At 36.9% G+C, this 13447-nt stretch overlaps 2 protein-coding genes across 2 annotated transcripts; one reads left to right on the forward strand and one right to left on the reverse strand.

The window, feature by feature from the left end:
- The first annotated feature begins 1906 nt into the window (after nucleotides 1–1906).
- On the forward strand, nucleotides 1907–5121 carry LOC107783058 (uncharacterized). The gene is made up of 4 exons (XM_016604025.2): nucleotides 1907–2269; nucleotides 3249–3317; nucleotides 4527–4699; nucleotides 4785–5121. The coding sequence occupies exons 1-4, from the start codon at nucleotides 1960–1962 to the stop codon at nucleotides 4977–4979; spliced, it is 747 nt and encodes a 248-aa protein (XP_016459511.1). The 5' UTR covers nucleotides 1907–1959; the 3' UTR covers nucleotides 4980–5121.
- Nucleotides 5122–6157: 1036 nt separating this feature from the next.
- On the reverse strand, nucleotides 6158–12121 carry LOC107783052 (uncharacterized). Its single transcript, XM_075222251.1, has 9 exons — nucleotides 11930–12121; nucleotides 10984–11310; nucleotides 10031–10156; nucleotides 9912–9951; nucleotides 9739–9821; nucleotides 9059–9127; nucleotides 8897–8950; nucleotides 8233–8361; nucleotides 6158–8073 (listed from the first exon to the last, which is right to left on the reverse strand). The coding sequence occupies exons 2-9, from the start codon at nucleotides 11266–11268 to the stop codon at nucleotides 6448–6450; spliced, it is 2412 nt and encodes an 803-aa protein (XP_075078352.1). The 5' UTR covers nucleotides 11269–11310; nucleotides 11930–12121; the 3' UTR covers nucleotides 6158–6447.
- Between the last annotated feature and the right edge of the window lie 1326 nt (nucleotides 12122–13447).

Genomic DNA, 13447 nt, shown 5'->3' on the forward strand with positions numbered 1-13447 from the left:
TCTTTGTGTATAGGTACATTTGCCTGACTTTGGTACCTTGCTTTTTGGAATCTTTTGTTTACTGCATTGATGAAGTGAAGGGAGCTGAAATATTTCATCTCTCAGAGATAAAGGTTTTAGTTGAATTGATTGATGTTGAATGTTGTAGTCCAGAAATTTGCTTATTTTGTACCAATCAGTGGGATGGAGCAAATGAAGCATCTTAACTTTGTAACTAACCAAAGGAAAAATATTTGCTCACGATGTGTTTACACCAAACTAAAAAATATGACCTTAGATGTTAAACCTAACCCACTATGTGGTATATTACTGGGTATGTTGTTGTTGTTATTTTATGCTAAACCTAAGACGGTGACTAGAAGACTTTCTTTAGCTAAGTCGAGGATTTATATACCTCCTCGAACTGCTCGTGTTTTACCTGTGATCTAGTGTTCAATGCAGTAGATAAAGCGGAATTAAAGTTTTCGCACACATTATCCTCCCCAGACTTCACTTATGGGATTACACTGGATATTATGTTGTTGTGTTGTCATACTATCCATAGAGCAAATGAAAAATAAGCGGAATTTAACCATTTTTTCATACAGTAGAAGATACTATCAACACTTCTAGCTTAGTAGCTTCGTTGAGAGTTTCTAAAGCTACTTATGACGCATTGCCCCAAGGATGTCCTATAGTTTCTTTACCGAATTGTAGTACAAAACTATCCCAAAGATTTCGATCAGAGCAGACATGTTTTAAACGTGAACACCTCCTTAAAAAATACTACTACTTTGCTCTTGCTCAACAAAATCATTACAAGCAAAATAATATAGGAAATTTTATCTCCTGTAGCAAAAGTATACACCCTATTTATTATAAACTAAAATTATTTTAAAATATTATTTTCTATAACTACCTTTTATATTTTATAGCAAAATAAGTATTTTATGGTATATACTATCATTGAGGCATGAAATAAGGCATGAAACACGCTATTTATGTTTTTCCTCTCTCTTAGACAGCTGGACATACCTATTTTTAAGGGATTGTTGTTACTGTATTCATGAATACATGGCACTATATACTTCCATTGAGGCATGAAATACGCTATTTATGTTTTTCATCTCTCTTAGACAGCAGGACATACCTATTTTTAAGGTGATTGTCGTTACTGTATTCATGAATACATGGCGCAAATACATGTGAATACATGCGCGTACAGCTGGACTGCCCTGATTTTAGGCGCTTTTTACTGTTGTATTCATGAATACAGCAGCGCGAATACATGTGAATACATGCGCGTATAGCTGGACTGCCCTGATTTTAGACACTTTTTACTATTGTATTCATGAATAGATGTGAATACATGCGCGTACAACTGGACTGTCTTGATTTTAGGTGCTTTTTGCTATTGTATTCATGAATACAGCAGCGTAAATACATGTGAATACACTACCGTAACAATTGAATAGTAGCTATAAGAAATAATTATGTATATGATAACTATATGAAGTTAATAACCACTAAACAATAGTGATTTCTGAAAATTACTCAATAATATACGTATTTCAATTTTCATTTTCTCATTTCTTGATCTTTAATGTATAAAAATTTGAAAAGATATACACTACAAGGACGGTCTTCTCATCTTTTAAAATTCTGTTTCCTTGTTCGTAAAATTAAAATCTTTGCCTTACATCACTTTCCTTTGTGATATAATAAATTCAAAGCCTTGTGGACGGGTCCCACTATATAGTTCATTTTTGGATTTATTCATAAATTATTAACCTTATGTTTATCCACATTCCACACCTTAAAAAAAATATCAACCTATCTACTCAGCTAAAACAATCATCAAAAACGACACCGTTCCACCTCTGAATTTACTTCTTATTTAGTAATCTCTATAAGTATCTCAGAGAGCTTCCTAAATCTCCACTCTCACTTTATTCCACTTTCCAAATCCAATCAAAAGCAATGATTCTACAAACCACAACCAATTCCTTCACATTTTCATCTCAATCCATTTCAAGAAACAATCTTTTCTTCAAAAATCTTACCTTTTTCACCTCTCCTTTGTTACCCAAATCTTTTTTACCTAATCTTGATTACAAGTTTTATTTGGGTAACAAAAGGAACTCACTTAGTGTTGCTAGTGGTAGAACTAAAACAACCATTCATTCTACTTTGCTTGAAGCTCCAGTCATATGGGCTGGTAGAGTTTGTGTTTTTTATGCTCTCTTGAAAGCTGGCTTAGCTGGATCTCCTTCTAATCCACTTGTCTCAGGTATCTTTTTCTTAAGATAAAAAGCATCAAGAATGGGCAAATGGGGTTGTTTTTTTTATAAGGAGAAGCATGATGTTTCATATTTGTGTATTTAGTTTGATTTGTAGTGTGATAATGAGAAATGGGGTTGTTTTGGTTTATGTGGAGAAGTATGTTTTTTTTGAGTCTTTAGCTTGATTTGTAAATTGTTAATGAGAAATGGGGTTGTTTTTTATAGGGAAAAACATGATATCTTATATTTAGCTTGATTTGTAGTGTGTTAATAAAAAATGGGGTAGTTTTGTTTACTTGGGAAGTGTGGTTTTTGAGCATTCAACTTGATTTATAGTGTGATTGTGAGACAGTGGCTTGTTTTTTTGTATGGGAAAGTATGATATTTGAGTATTTAGCTTGATTTACAGTGTGATAATGAGAAATGGTGTTGTTTTTTTACATGGGAAAGTATTATATTTGAGTATTTAGCTTGATTTGTAGTGTGATGATGAGAAATGGGGTTGTCTTTTATATGAGAAAGAATGATATTTGAGTAGGTATTTAGCTTGATTTGTAGTGTGATGATGAGAAATGGGGTTGTCTTTTATATATGAGAAATTATGATATTTCAGTACTTTTTGTAGTGATAATGAGAAATGGGGTTGTTTGGTCTATATGGAGAAGTATGGTTTTTGAGTCATTTAGTTGATTTGTGGTGTGTAAATGAGAAATGGGGTTGTTTTGTTTATTGGGGAAGAAGGGCAGCCTTGGCATAACTGGTAAAATTGCCGCCATGTGACCAGGAGGTCACGGGTTTGAATCGCGGAAACAGACTCTTGCAAAAATGCAGGGTTAGTTTGCGTACAATAGACCTTTGTTGTCCGGCCCTTCCGTAGACCCCACGCATAGCGGGAGCTTAGTGCATCGGACTGTCCTTTTTCTTGTTTATTGGGGAAGTGTGGTTTTTGAGTTTTTTAGCTTGATTTGTGATGTGTTTTGGTTGTAGATTTGGAGACTGATGGGAATACTGATTTGGGTTTTGCCAAATGGTTTGAAGAGTTACAAAGCAAGCCAGGTTTGTGTAGTGTTCTTTGGTACATCTACTTTTGTTTGTATTTGTGCTTTAGAAATGAAGACTTGTATTGTATGAGTTGATCTATTGATATGCTGATCAACAATTGTTCACTAGTCTTATAGAAAAATACTGGTTAAGTAGAGGGGTTCTTTTTTTTTTTTCTTCTTTTTAATTCTTGTGGCAAGTGATAGGAGTATTACTTACATGACCAACTGTTTTGATCAATGTTCAAAAGTCAAGACTTGCTTAGGAAAAACCAACATAGTAGTTGGACATAAACTATATTTTGATGGGGTTTTACGTCTCGAGCTCAACTTTAAATCCTTAAGGGGGTCGTTTGGTATGGTGGATAAGCAAAAATAATCCTGGGATAAAAATCTAGCACCACCTTATCCCTTGTTTGGTTACTAATCCTGGGATAGTCTCATGATTAAAAATAGTACCGGGATAACTTACACCTGCCAGAGGATGGAATAATAATCCTAGGATAAAGCTGTAAAATTGATAGATAATCCCAGGATTAATACAACATACCAAACAGTCAATAAGAAATAATATCAGTATAACCAATCCCAATATAACTAATCCTACCATAACTAATCCTAGCATAACTAATCACATCATATCTTGTCTTCAAACCAAATGACCCGTAAGAGCTTTGTTAAGGCCTCATGGTTTTGTATCTGTGAAGAACTTCCACATTAATAGGAAGGAAGCCTAATCGGAATGAACAATAATATTTCTTCTATGATCGATCGATATAAACATCAACAGCTATAGCACAAAAAAGAGGGGGGCCTACGCTCTTTGTGCAGTCTTGCATTGCCATAGGACACTGATTCTCACCTTCTTTGCCCTCCTTATTGGATGAAAGCAGTTGGAAGTGGACAAAATGAGGATCAATGAGAAGGGAATAACAACAATGAGAATTTGAATGTTCTTAATATATTCATGTTAATGGAAAATGTATTTTTGTCTTCGTACGTGATGTTACTTGTGCAAGTAGTTAATTTGACAATGCCACTTGCTACCTCCAGCGGTCGTACATATGCCACTTGCTATTGATAAATTTGTTCACTCTTAGTTACGTATGATTTACATATATGTAAATATAGTTGCTGCTTATCTCCAGACCAGTTATTCTCTGAACATTTTCTGCTATTCAGCCGCTTAGTAAATGGAAAATTTAATGAAATTCTTGTTTACCAGAGAAAGAAGCTTCTGACAGAAGGAAATTAGTGAGCAAATGGCATCCCACTACTAAGGGAACACTAAGACGAAATTACAGGATACCATCTAAACCTGAAGGGCGACGCCTTCTCAAAGCCATTGCTTCCTTGTTATCAGACGATGACCACTTCAGAGATGCCACTTCTCATAAGGTAATGAGACCTTCAAAAAATTTTGTGTTGAATCACATAAATCTCTGTTCAATATTTCCTAAGAAGTAGTTATTTTATCCTTCAGGGTTGTCAGATTAGGAGGGAGAGTGCTCATGGAGAAAGCGTCTGTTGCAACAATGTGCGAGCGTTGTTTGATGAGCTCCCGACGCCACATCTTATTGTCGAGATTACCCCTTTCCCTTCTGGTCCTCTAACAGAAAATGACTATGCCAAGGCTGAAAAACTAGAGAGGGTACTTAGATCAGGTCCTTCTGTCTGATTAGAGTATGCCATGTTGAACTCCTTTTTGTATGTATTTCTTGTCTTTGTACATAAGCAAGAGAAACTTGTGCAATGTTCCTACACTTCTTGTAAGCAAACTATATTAAGGAGGCATTTTCCAATGCTTTATTTTCCAGACTTATCCATTCTCCCATTTCTCAACTGCATGAACATATGCTTGCACCCCCCCCCACCCCCCGGCCCCGGCTTCAATGCAATGATAAACGAGCAGTGTGTGTGTGATATGCACGAGTTCGAATCGCATCATGAACAAATGTCTATTGTCCATTGAGTTTCACTAACTAGCCATCAACAATTTCTTGATTATTAAACAAAAGAAAAAGAAGTACAAAGTATATGCTCATGAGATATCCAGCAGGGTGAAGATTGTTGACTACCTTCTTTTGCATTAGTTGAAGCCTTAGGGTTGTTTGGTTGGGAAACAAATTGTCCCAAGATTAATTATTCCGAGATAATTTATCCCACCCTCTTATAGGGATAAACAACACTATAATCTCGGGATTATTAATCCCGAAATTAGTTATACTGCGATTTTATCCCAACCAAGTGTGGGATAAACTCATCTAAAATTTAATACCGAAATTAATTATCCTTTATCCCTTGTACTAAACGAGTCTTTTAGCGAACTCATTATCAGTTCCTATCAAAGTGAAGATTGTTATGAAGAGATTCTTGTTCTAGTGAAAGCTTATTTTCCCTGACTGAAAGTATAAGTACAAAAAAATATGCATATCTCAAGATACCAACAAAAAAAGGAAAGATCTATATACTATCTCCTACTTCCTTCCAAATTTTGAAAGTAAAATACGTACAGCTGGTTGGGCTAAGCTCCCACTGACTCAGTGAGATGATTCGGGTAAAGTTTATTACTTTTCTTTCTATAAAATAAATCGAAAGGGAAGAAATCTAGAAAAATAAACAATAAGTCATTGAGCATCATCCTGAAAATCAATTTAGGGCTTCGAATAGTATGCAACAAAGTATAGTACACAATACTTCGTTTTCAGTATAAAATTCTGCATAAATAACATAATCCCCGTATAATTAATACCATTATTTGGTTTAGGGGGAGTTAAATACCATAAACCAAACGTGATATTACTAATTCTGGTATAAGTTATATGAGAAAAAAGTATTATTTTATACAAGGTAGAATAAGAGAAAAAAGTACGGATATGCATCATTTATAGAAGTGTTTCCTAAGCACATTGCTGCTTCTGTAAAATGTATCTATCAGAAAGCATTTTCTGCAATACAAGGAAGGAAAATTGGAGGGGTCGGTTACTGTCTCTATGACCCCCAGTAAAACGAATTGCATATTAGGCATTATCAGCGATACAAGGACAACATAGAATTTTGCTTAAAGCAGGAGCCGGGAGAAGGGGGAGGGGGGGGAGGGAGTTTACATGTAACGATCAACTCGAAGATCAAATAACAACTTTGAATCATTTAACTCCAACAGAGGCCATCAAGTCTTCATATTCAGGATCACTCTCTTGTTTTTCTACCATTGCCGGATTACCACCAGGATGAGGACGCCGAGGGACAGAAGTGGGTGAGAAGGGGTCATATATTTGTTGTGCTCCAGAGGAGCTGGAAGCAGGCCTACTGTGTCGAAAGAATACATTGTTGGGAGCCTCAAAATTTTGTGGTCGAAGCATGGCCGTAAGATTATTTTGCTGAAGAGGCATGGGGTTTCCTACTCTAGGAGGGAAAGAACCTACATGATTAGGAGCTAGCCTAAAGTTCAGAGGTTGCATTTGAGGGCCAGTAGGTGAAGCTATGCCCTGATTTGAAAATGCCGGGTGCCTAAATTGAGGGAGAGGGCCAGCAGGTCCTCGAGTGAAATCAGGTGACATGTGTGGTCCTGGCTGATTAATCTGATTGCTTAATAGAGGTCTTGGGAATCCTTGATTAACAGGTGGGGGATTTGTACTGTCTATTGCTGGTCGTAGATAAGGGCGCATCATCTGGTTTGGAGGTGAAAATTCCTGAGAACCAAATTGACCAGCTGGCCTGGAAACAACTTGAGAGGCTGGATTCTGTGGATGGTGAGGCTGGAATGTAAAATCAATACTGGTCTGCAGTGGTTTTGGAGTTCCAGAGGAAGGAGGTCTCATAGAATTAATATTAAGAGAACTTCCAGGAGTTGGATTAGGTGAGAGATTATGCATGACTGGTTGTCCGCTAGATACAGGGTGGTTCAAGAAATGAGCAGGGGTAGATCCTGAAGATGGATGCATTGGAGGAGGCATACGTGTTTGAGATTGAAAAACAGAATTAGTAGATGGAGTTGGTCCAGATGACTGGGGTGCTAAATTATGGCCACGCGAAACATCTATATGTGGACCTGTAGAGACACCCATTGGTCGTGAAGAAAGATGATGACTTCCTTGACCTGTCTGGGTGTTCCATGGTGACTGTGACCATCCAGGAGAGCTCCCGCCTGGGGTCAATGGCCGGTCTGAGTATGCCATAGGAGGGATAGACTGAGGCGTTGAAGACATAACAGATCTCAACCCCTGTGGAAACCCTGTTGGATTCGGTTGGCTCTGAGAAAATTGAGGTGGAGTCATATTGGATTGAGTTGGTGTGGACCCTAAAGATGGCATCGGATGTCTAGGTCCACCAATTTGTCCGAGGTGAGTGGAAGGCATGAAAGGCTGCCGCATTAGTGGTGGTGCCTGTGGGCTAGAGTTAACAAAAGGGTTTCGCGGAACTGAACCAAATCCATCTGCCATACCCTGTGGTGGGCCAAAGGGTGAGGGTGCATTTGACGGGTTGGTAGGTAATGGAGATACTTGGTGAGGGTTGCTGACCAGGGATGCTGAAGAACTCCAGGAGTTAATGGGTCCTGGAAATGGAGTTACTGGATTCTGAGATGCAGGTTCAGGAAACCATTGTCCTTGATATGGCTGAAAATGACCTTGTAATTGAGTAGGTTGCATCCCCACAACTGGTTGAGCCACCCCTTGATTTACTACAGGAGGCGTCGTTGGGCCAGGTGTTGCTTCACCGGAAATAGTTTCTCCATCACCTGACGTTTTTGTGGTAGTCGACGCTGGAGTCACCTGAGAGCCAAATGGAACACTCAACTTTATGACACAACCAAAACGAAGTTTCAAGAAAAACGTTATTGCACGGAAAAAGGAAAAAAGCTGAATTGCCACACTGACATTGACAATAATACCGAGTAAAACACATCATACTTCTGTTTAGTGTTTACTTACTGAAGCTGGGGTAACCAGAAGTTCAATTAAAGCAACTGCAGCGTCAACCTTTTCATATGTCTCAGCTGATACTTGGACATACATTTCCTCATAAGCACCAGAGTCATTTTCACCAGAAGTAGCTTCTATCTGGGACAGATGTAACACAAAGGTTAAATTTCAAGATATCAAGTTGAATAATAGGAACTTGCCGTTGCCGCTCGTATATGAGACTTGATGGTCCGAAAACGACGATAGATTGCATACTGGAAGCCAGTACGACATAGATTTTATAAAGCTCCTGTTCAGAGGTGTTCAAATGCCCATCTAAACATCTATTTGAAGAATTACCTAGTCTAAGCTAGCGTTTGGACATAGATTTGATTGAAACTTGAAAAAAGAGTTTTTGAAGTTATGCTGAAAAATAATTTTTGAAAGTTGAAGTTGTGTTTGGACATGCATTTTATTTGATGAAAAGTTGAAGTTTTGTGAGTGGAAGAAAAAATTTCACCCAAAAACTGCCCTAAACCAGTTTTGGGAACTTGAAATTTCTGAATTTTTCCCCCAAAACATGATCATATTTCATAAACAAACAATGTTTTCAAAAAAAATGAAAAAATAAAGCCAAAATCTATGGCCAAACGGGAGCTAAAATATAAATGACGGATTGAATTGGGGGCATTACCTTCTCTCCAGTATCTGATTTGGTACCATAAACCTTTACTTGAGCTCCAGTTTCCTGGTTTTCAGTAATAAAAAACACTCAATGACCAGGAACTCTTTTGACTACTGTGCGATCTACTCAATAAGTAGAACTTCAAGGTCTTGGATGCTAGAAATTAATTACCTTTTCCAGTTGCTTATGAGCAGGGCCAAAAATCAAACCTATAAAATTGTACCCAGGATGTTCTTTGATCTGCATTGAAAACATGTAGAGATGCCTCATGAAGATCTACCACTTCACCTTTAATGAGAATTATGCTTAGTCTTACAGGAATCTAATTTCATGTCTCTTGATTAATATGCTTTCGAATTCCCATACTTGTATCATACAGCTTGACCTTAAATAAGTTAATACATCAATAAAGCAAAGCTTAGCTCTTGGCAATCAGTCTAAACTAAAAGATACGACAATCAAAAAGGTGTACATCTGCCTCTTCATATTTAAGCTGCTCCTTTTTGTTGTGGAAGCAAGAGTTGGGGCAAGGAGACAGAAAACAATTTCTCCATTAATCACCCACAGTGCATAGTTTTTCTTGTTTTGCATGGCAAGCAATCATGCTTATCGATATCAACGCATTTTCAAATCTTATAAGATTTTAGTAGTAGTTACTACTTACTAGAGTAGTAATTTTAAGCCGAGAAGTGTAGTCTAATAAAATACAGAGATCCTTAAAGTTGCTGCAGTTAATAAGAATTCGAAAAATTAAGAATCAACTCACAGAACCAAAATGGAAGCTACTATAAGGAGAAAATAAAAAAGAAAAAAGAAAAAACACAAAGTGCCAGAAACTGCATTAAACTTACAGGTAATGGGATCTTTGCCTCCTTGGGTACAGGCTTATAACCAGCAGGTGGCTTATAGCTGGGATTCAGTTTTAGAATCTCCCCTGAAAATGTATAAAAACAGGTAATTTGTATGGTATATTTGATAATGGAAGAGTAAAAGTCAGTGACTCAAGGGATCAATCACAACATACCAATGGCTTCCTGTCTTTCAAGTTCCAGTGAACACACACTCTACATCCACAGAAGACATCAGCTTTTGAAGCTAACCCAAGCAAAATTTGCAACTAAAAAATCTTATAAATTATTTTACCTCATCATCAGGTTGATGATCCGAAGACTCATGATCGTTAGCAGGGGAGGCTGACAATGCGTCCTTGCTGCCTTCACCCTCCAATGTCCTAGAATTCAGTAGCTGTGTTATTTGATCCACCCGACTCTGCCCAAAATTTGTACCATTACAAGGCAGCAATATCACTTAGTGGCACCTGGAGTAGGAATTCATAAAAGCCATTCACACAGAATGCACCGACTCTTAGGACCAACGAACAAAGGGAAATCTTTCATTGCCACCAAGCAAAGGCTGGTCCTTCCCATAAAATTGGGGCCTTAAATGCCTGCAAGACATTTTTTTTTGTGTGTGGTTGTGTGTGTGTGTTTGGGGGGGGGGGGGGGGTTATTGGGATGCAGGAGTCGATAGAATTACAAAGTTCTTCAAGAAATGATCCACTTGAGAAAAACAGGAACAACCACATCAATTCCAAATCTAGGATGATCCTCATGTCGCATAAATATATGTGTGTGGTTATGTTGTATCTACTGCTTTGAATTGATCAATGTAACATAATACGTATACACTTTGAGAATTAATATGTACACACTTCTTATTCACAGATTATATGTATAGACTCATTGCACGTACTGTGTGTAAGTGTACACTTATGCATATTCCATAACATTGTAAAAGTGAACTTTTACGGCAATCAGTGCCCTTTGCCCATGTTGTGGATTTCATAGGAAAAGGCATGTCAATGTTATGATTCTTTTGTATCTATATGGGAAACTTGTGCTACATAGACTGAAGGAGCACCAAAAAAGTGTAATTTTGACACGTCCTACAATGCTGAGTTTGGAATTAATGGCAGTTTATATTCTTTTGATGAAGAATATAAAGGTTATTTATTTCTGATGCTAGAAAGACTAAAAGGAACGTAAAAATCAATAAAAAGTGTAACTAGATATATATTTCAAAGCATTCTAAAGCACCTGATATGCCAAGGCTCTTGCTCTTCTGACAGTAGTATCTTGCGTAAGATCAGGGGCCCACTTGGTTTTCCTTTGCACTTGTTTAGTGCTCTCTTCATTTACAGAATCACTACCTCCTTTTTTCCCTCCTCGATACACCGGAACCAATGAACCTGCTAACTTGTTTTTTGGTATCACAAATCCAGTTTTATTGGCAAACATAGAGATCTTTGGGCTGCTCAATGATGTTGCAGATGAAGCAGCCGTCTGAATGCGGCTAGATGCCTGCTCAAGTTTGGCGCTCATGTTTCCTTTTTAAGCACACTCCAGTACTCGGTATATTAACACCTGCAATACATTTGTGGTCAACAAATCAATCCAATGGGAATCATAGCCAATTGAAAGCAAACTATAGATTCAAGAAAAAAAAAAACAACCCTACAATGTAAGTTACCTATCTAATATTGAATCAAGTTCTGACAGCAAGTATGTAAATCATTAGACAGCTATATCAAAACATATTAGTTCAAGAGCTCATAGATACAAAAAAGAGGCAGCTATTCAATTTCAACACTCCACCTAATTCCACCCAATTTAAGTAGGTAAAAGCCACATTATAACTAAACTACTACTTGTGCTATTACTACACATAAAGGAAAAGCATTAGCAGATAAATAATTATATGGAGTTGTTTTTCCTTTTACAACATAAAGAGCTCTTTACAAATTCCATAGCTCGTAAATCTTAGAAAAGGCAACTGGAAATGAATATGAGGCAGGGTATCCAGTACACTTATGGCCTTCACTAATCTCCTATAAATTCCATGGCATAGAAAAAACCAGAAGAATAAGAAGTATGAAATCCACGGAATTGAAGAACCTTAATATCAAAAACCCACTTTGTATTTCAGACCTAAACACACACACACAAAAAAACACATTTTTATAAAGAAGAAGAGATGAAGAACCTTAATAGAATCACTTGAAGTGTAATCTACAGAAGCAAACACATGGTAGGGATAATTTGGGATTTTGGATTGCAAAAAATGAGGAAAAAAATAGGATCTTGTGTGAGAATTGAAGAGTGAAAAGGATGATCGAGTGTCGAGTGTCGAGTGAAGAGAGTGGAGGTTTTTTGAGGGTTAATGCAACAAGGGTTTATAATTCCAGTGATTTTTTTTTCTTTTTTGATTTGTCATTTACGTTCCAAACTTTACTTTAAAAATCAAACTGCTCCTCTAACTTTAAATAATTAACATTATTCTCCTCCTATTTTATATCTTTTTGCCCTTGTCAATCTCAATCCTTTCTCTAATGTTTATATACTAGTAAAGGATGGCCCATGCATGAGCCCAATCACTATGTTGCAAGTCTTGTTTATTTATTTTTCTGGAAAGTTTGCACAGTTTAACCATCACAAAATAATAATCGGCTCTATTTTTTTGTTTATTAATATAAATACTATACATAATCAGTACTTATTTTTATATATTTGGTTCGTGACTGTAATTATTTTTTCGCTGATTGGACAAACGCATTAAAAGTCATTTTTTCCTTCTTCTTCACATGTATTGTTGGTTTTGTCTATCTTTTGAATAGTTAATAATTCAAATAGAGGTCAGTAATATCTATTGTGTTTTTCTTAATTACTCGTTAGAAGTTAAAATTTCACCAAGAGATAGAAAAAATCTTTTCTTCACCCGACATAATTAATAAATATGATAGTCATGTTTTGGTAATTAAAGAATCCTCTTTTAGCCACTTTTTTCCAACTTAGGTATTCAGTTTACTCAATATATAGCATCTCTTTTTTCTGTTTTGATATTAACATATCTTTCATGGATATCACCTAGTGGAGAAATCACAATAAGTTACCAATAGACTTTATAAATTCATAATGTATATCATCAACTCGCTATAAATAGTATCTTTTAACATGAATTAATACTCTAACTAAGATTTTTAGAAAAAGTTATGAAGTGATACCGTCATCTATCCATGTATCATAAAAGATGCAATGGTTAATGTACAGTTGGGAATCGGCATAATTCCTTTTTATGGCCCCAAAACGCGAAAAAACGAGCAAACGATCATGGCAAAGCAATTACTATTGTTCCTTGGGTCGTTTTTGATGGGCCAGCAAATTTTTAGGCGATTCGGGTCCAGTCGCCTAAATGCATGCAGATGGCGTGGGTTATAGCACACGAAAATCTAAGAAACAGGAGGAATGCTTTATTTATGGCCCCAAAATACCAAAACCGGAGGAACGGTTAGAGCAAAGCGATGACTATTGTTCCTTGGATCATTTTTTATGGACCGGCAAAAATTAGGCGATTCGGATCCGGTCTCCCGGATACATGCAGATGGCGTGGGCTATTATAGCATATAAAAATTTGGAAATCGGGAGAAGTTCCTTTTTTATGGCCCCAAAACGCCAAAAAATAAGGAGCGGTCATGATGAAGCGGTGTCTATTATTCCTCGGATC

Source organism: Nicotiana tabacum, chromosome 9, assembly GCF_000715075.1.
Source record: "Nicotiana tabacum cultivar K326 chromosome 9, ASM71507v2, whole genome shotgun sequence".
NCBI lineage: Eukaryota > Viridiplantae > Streptophyta > Magnoliopsida > Solanales > Solanaceae > Nicotiana > Nicotiana tabacum.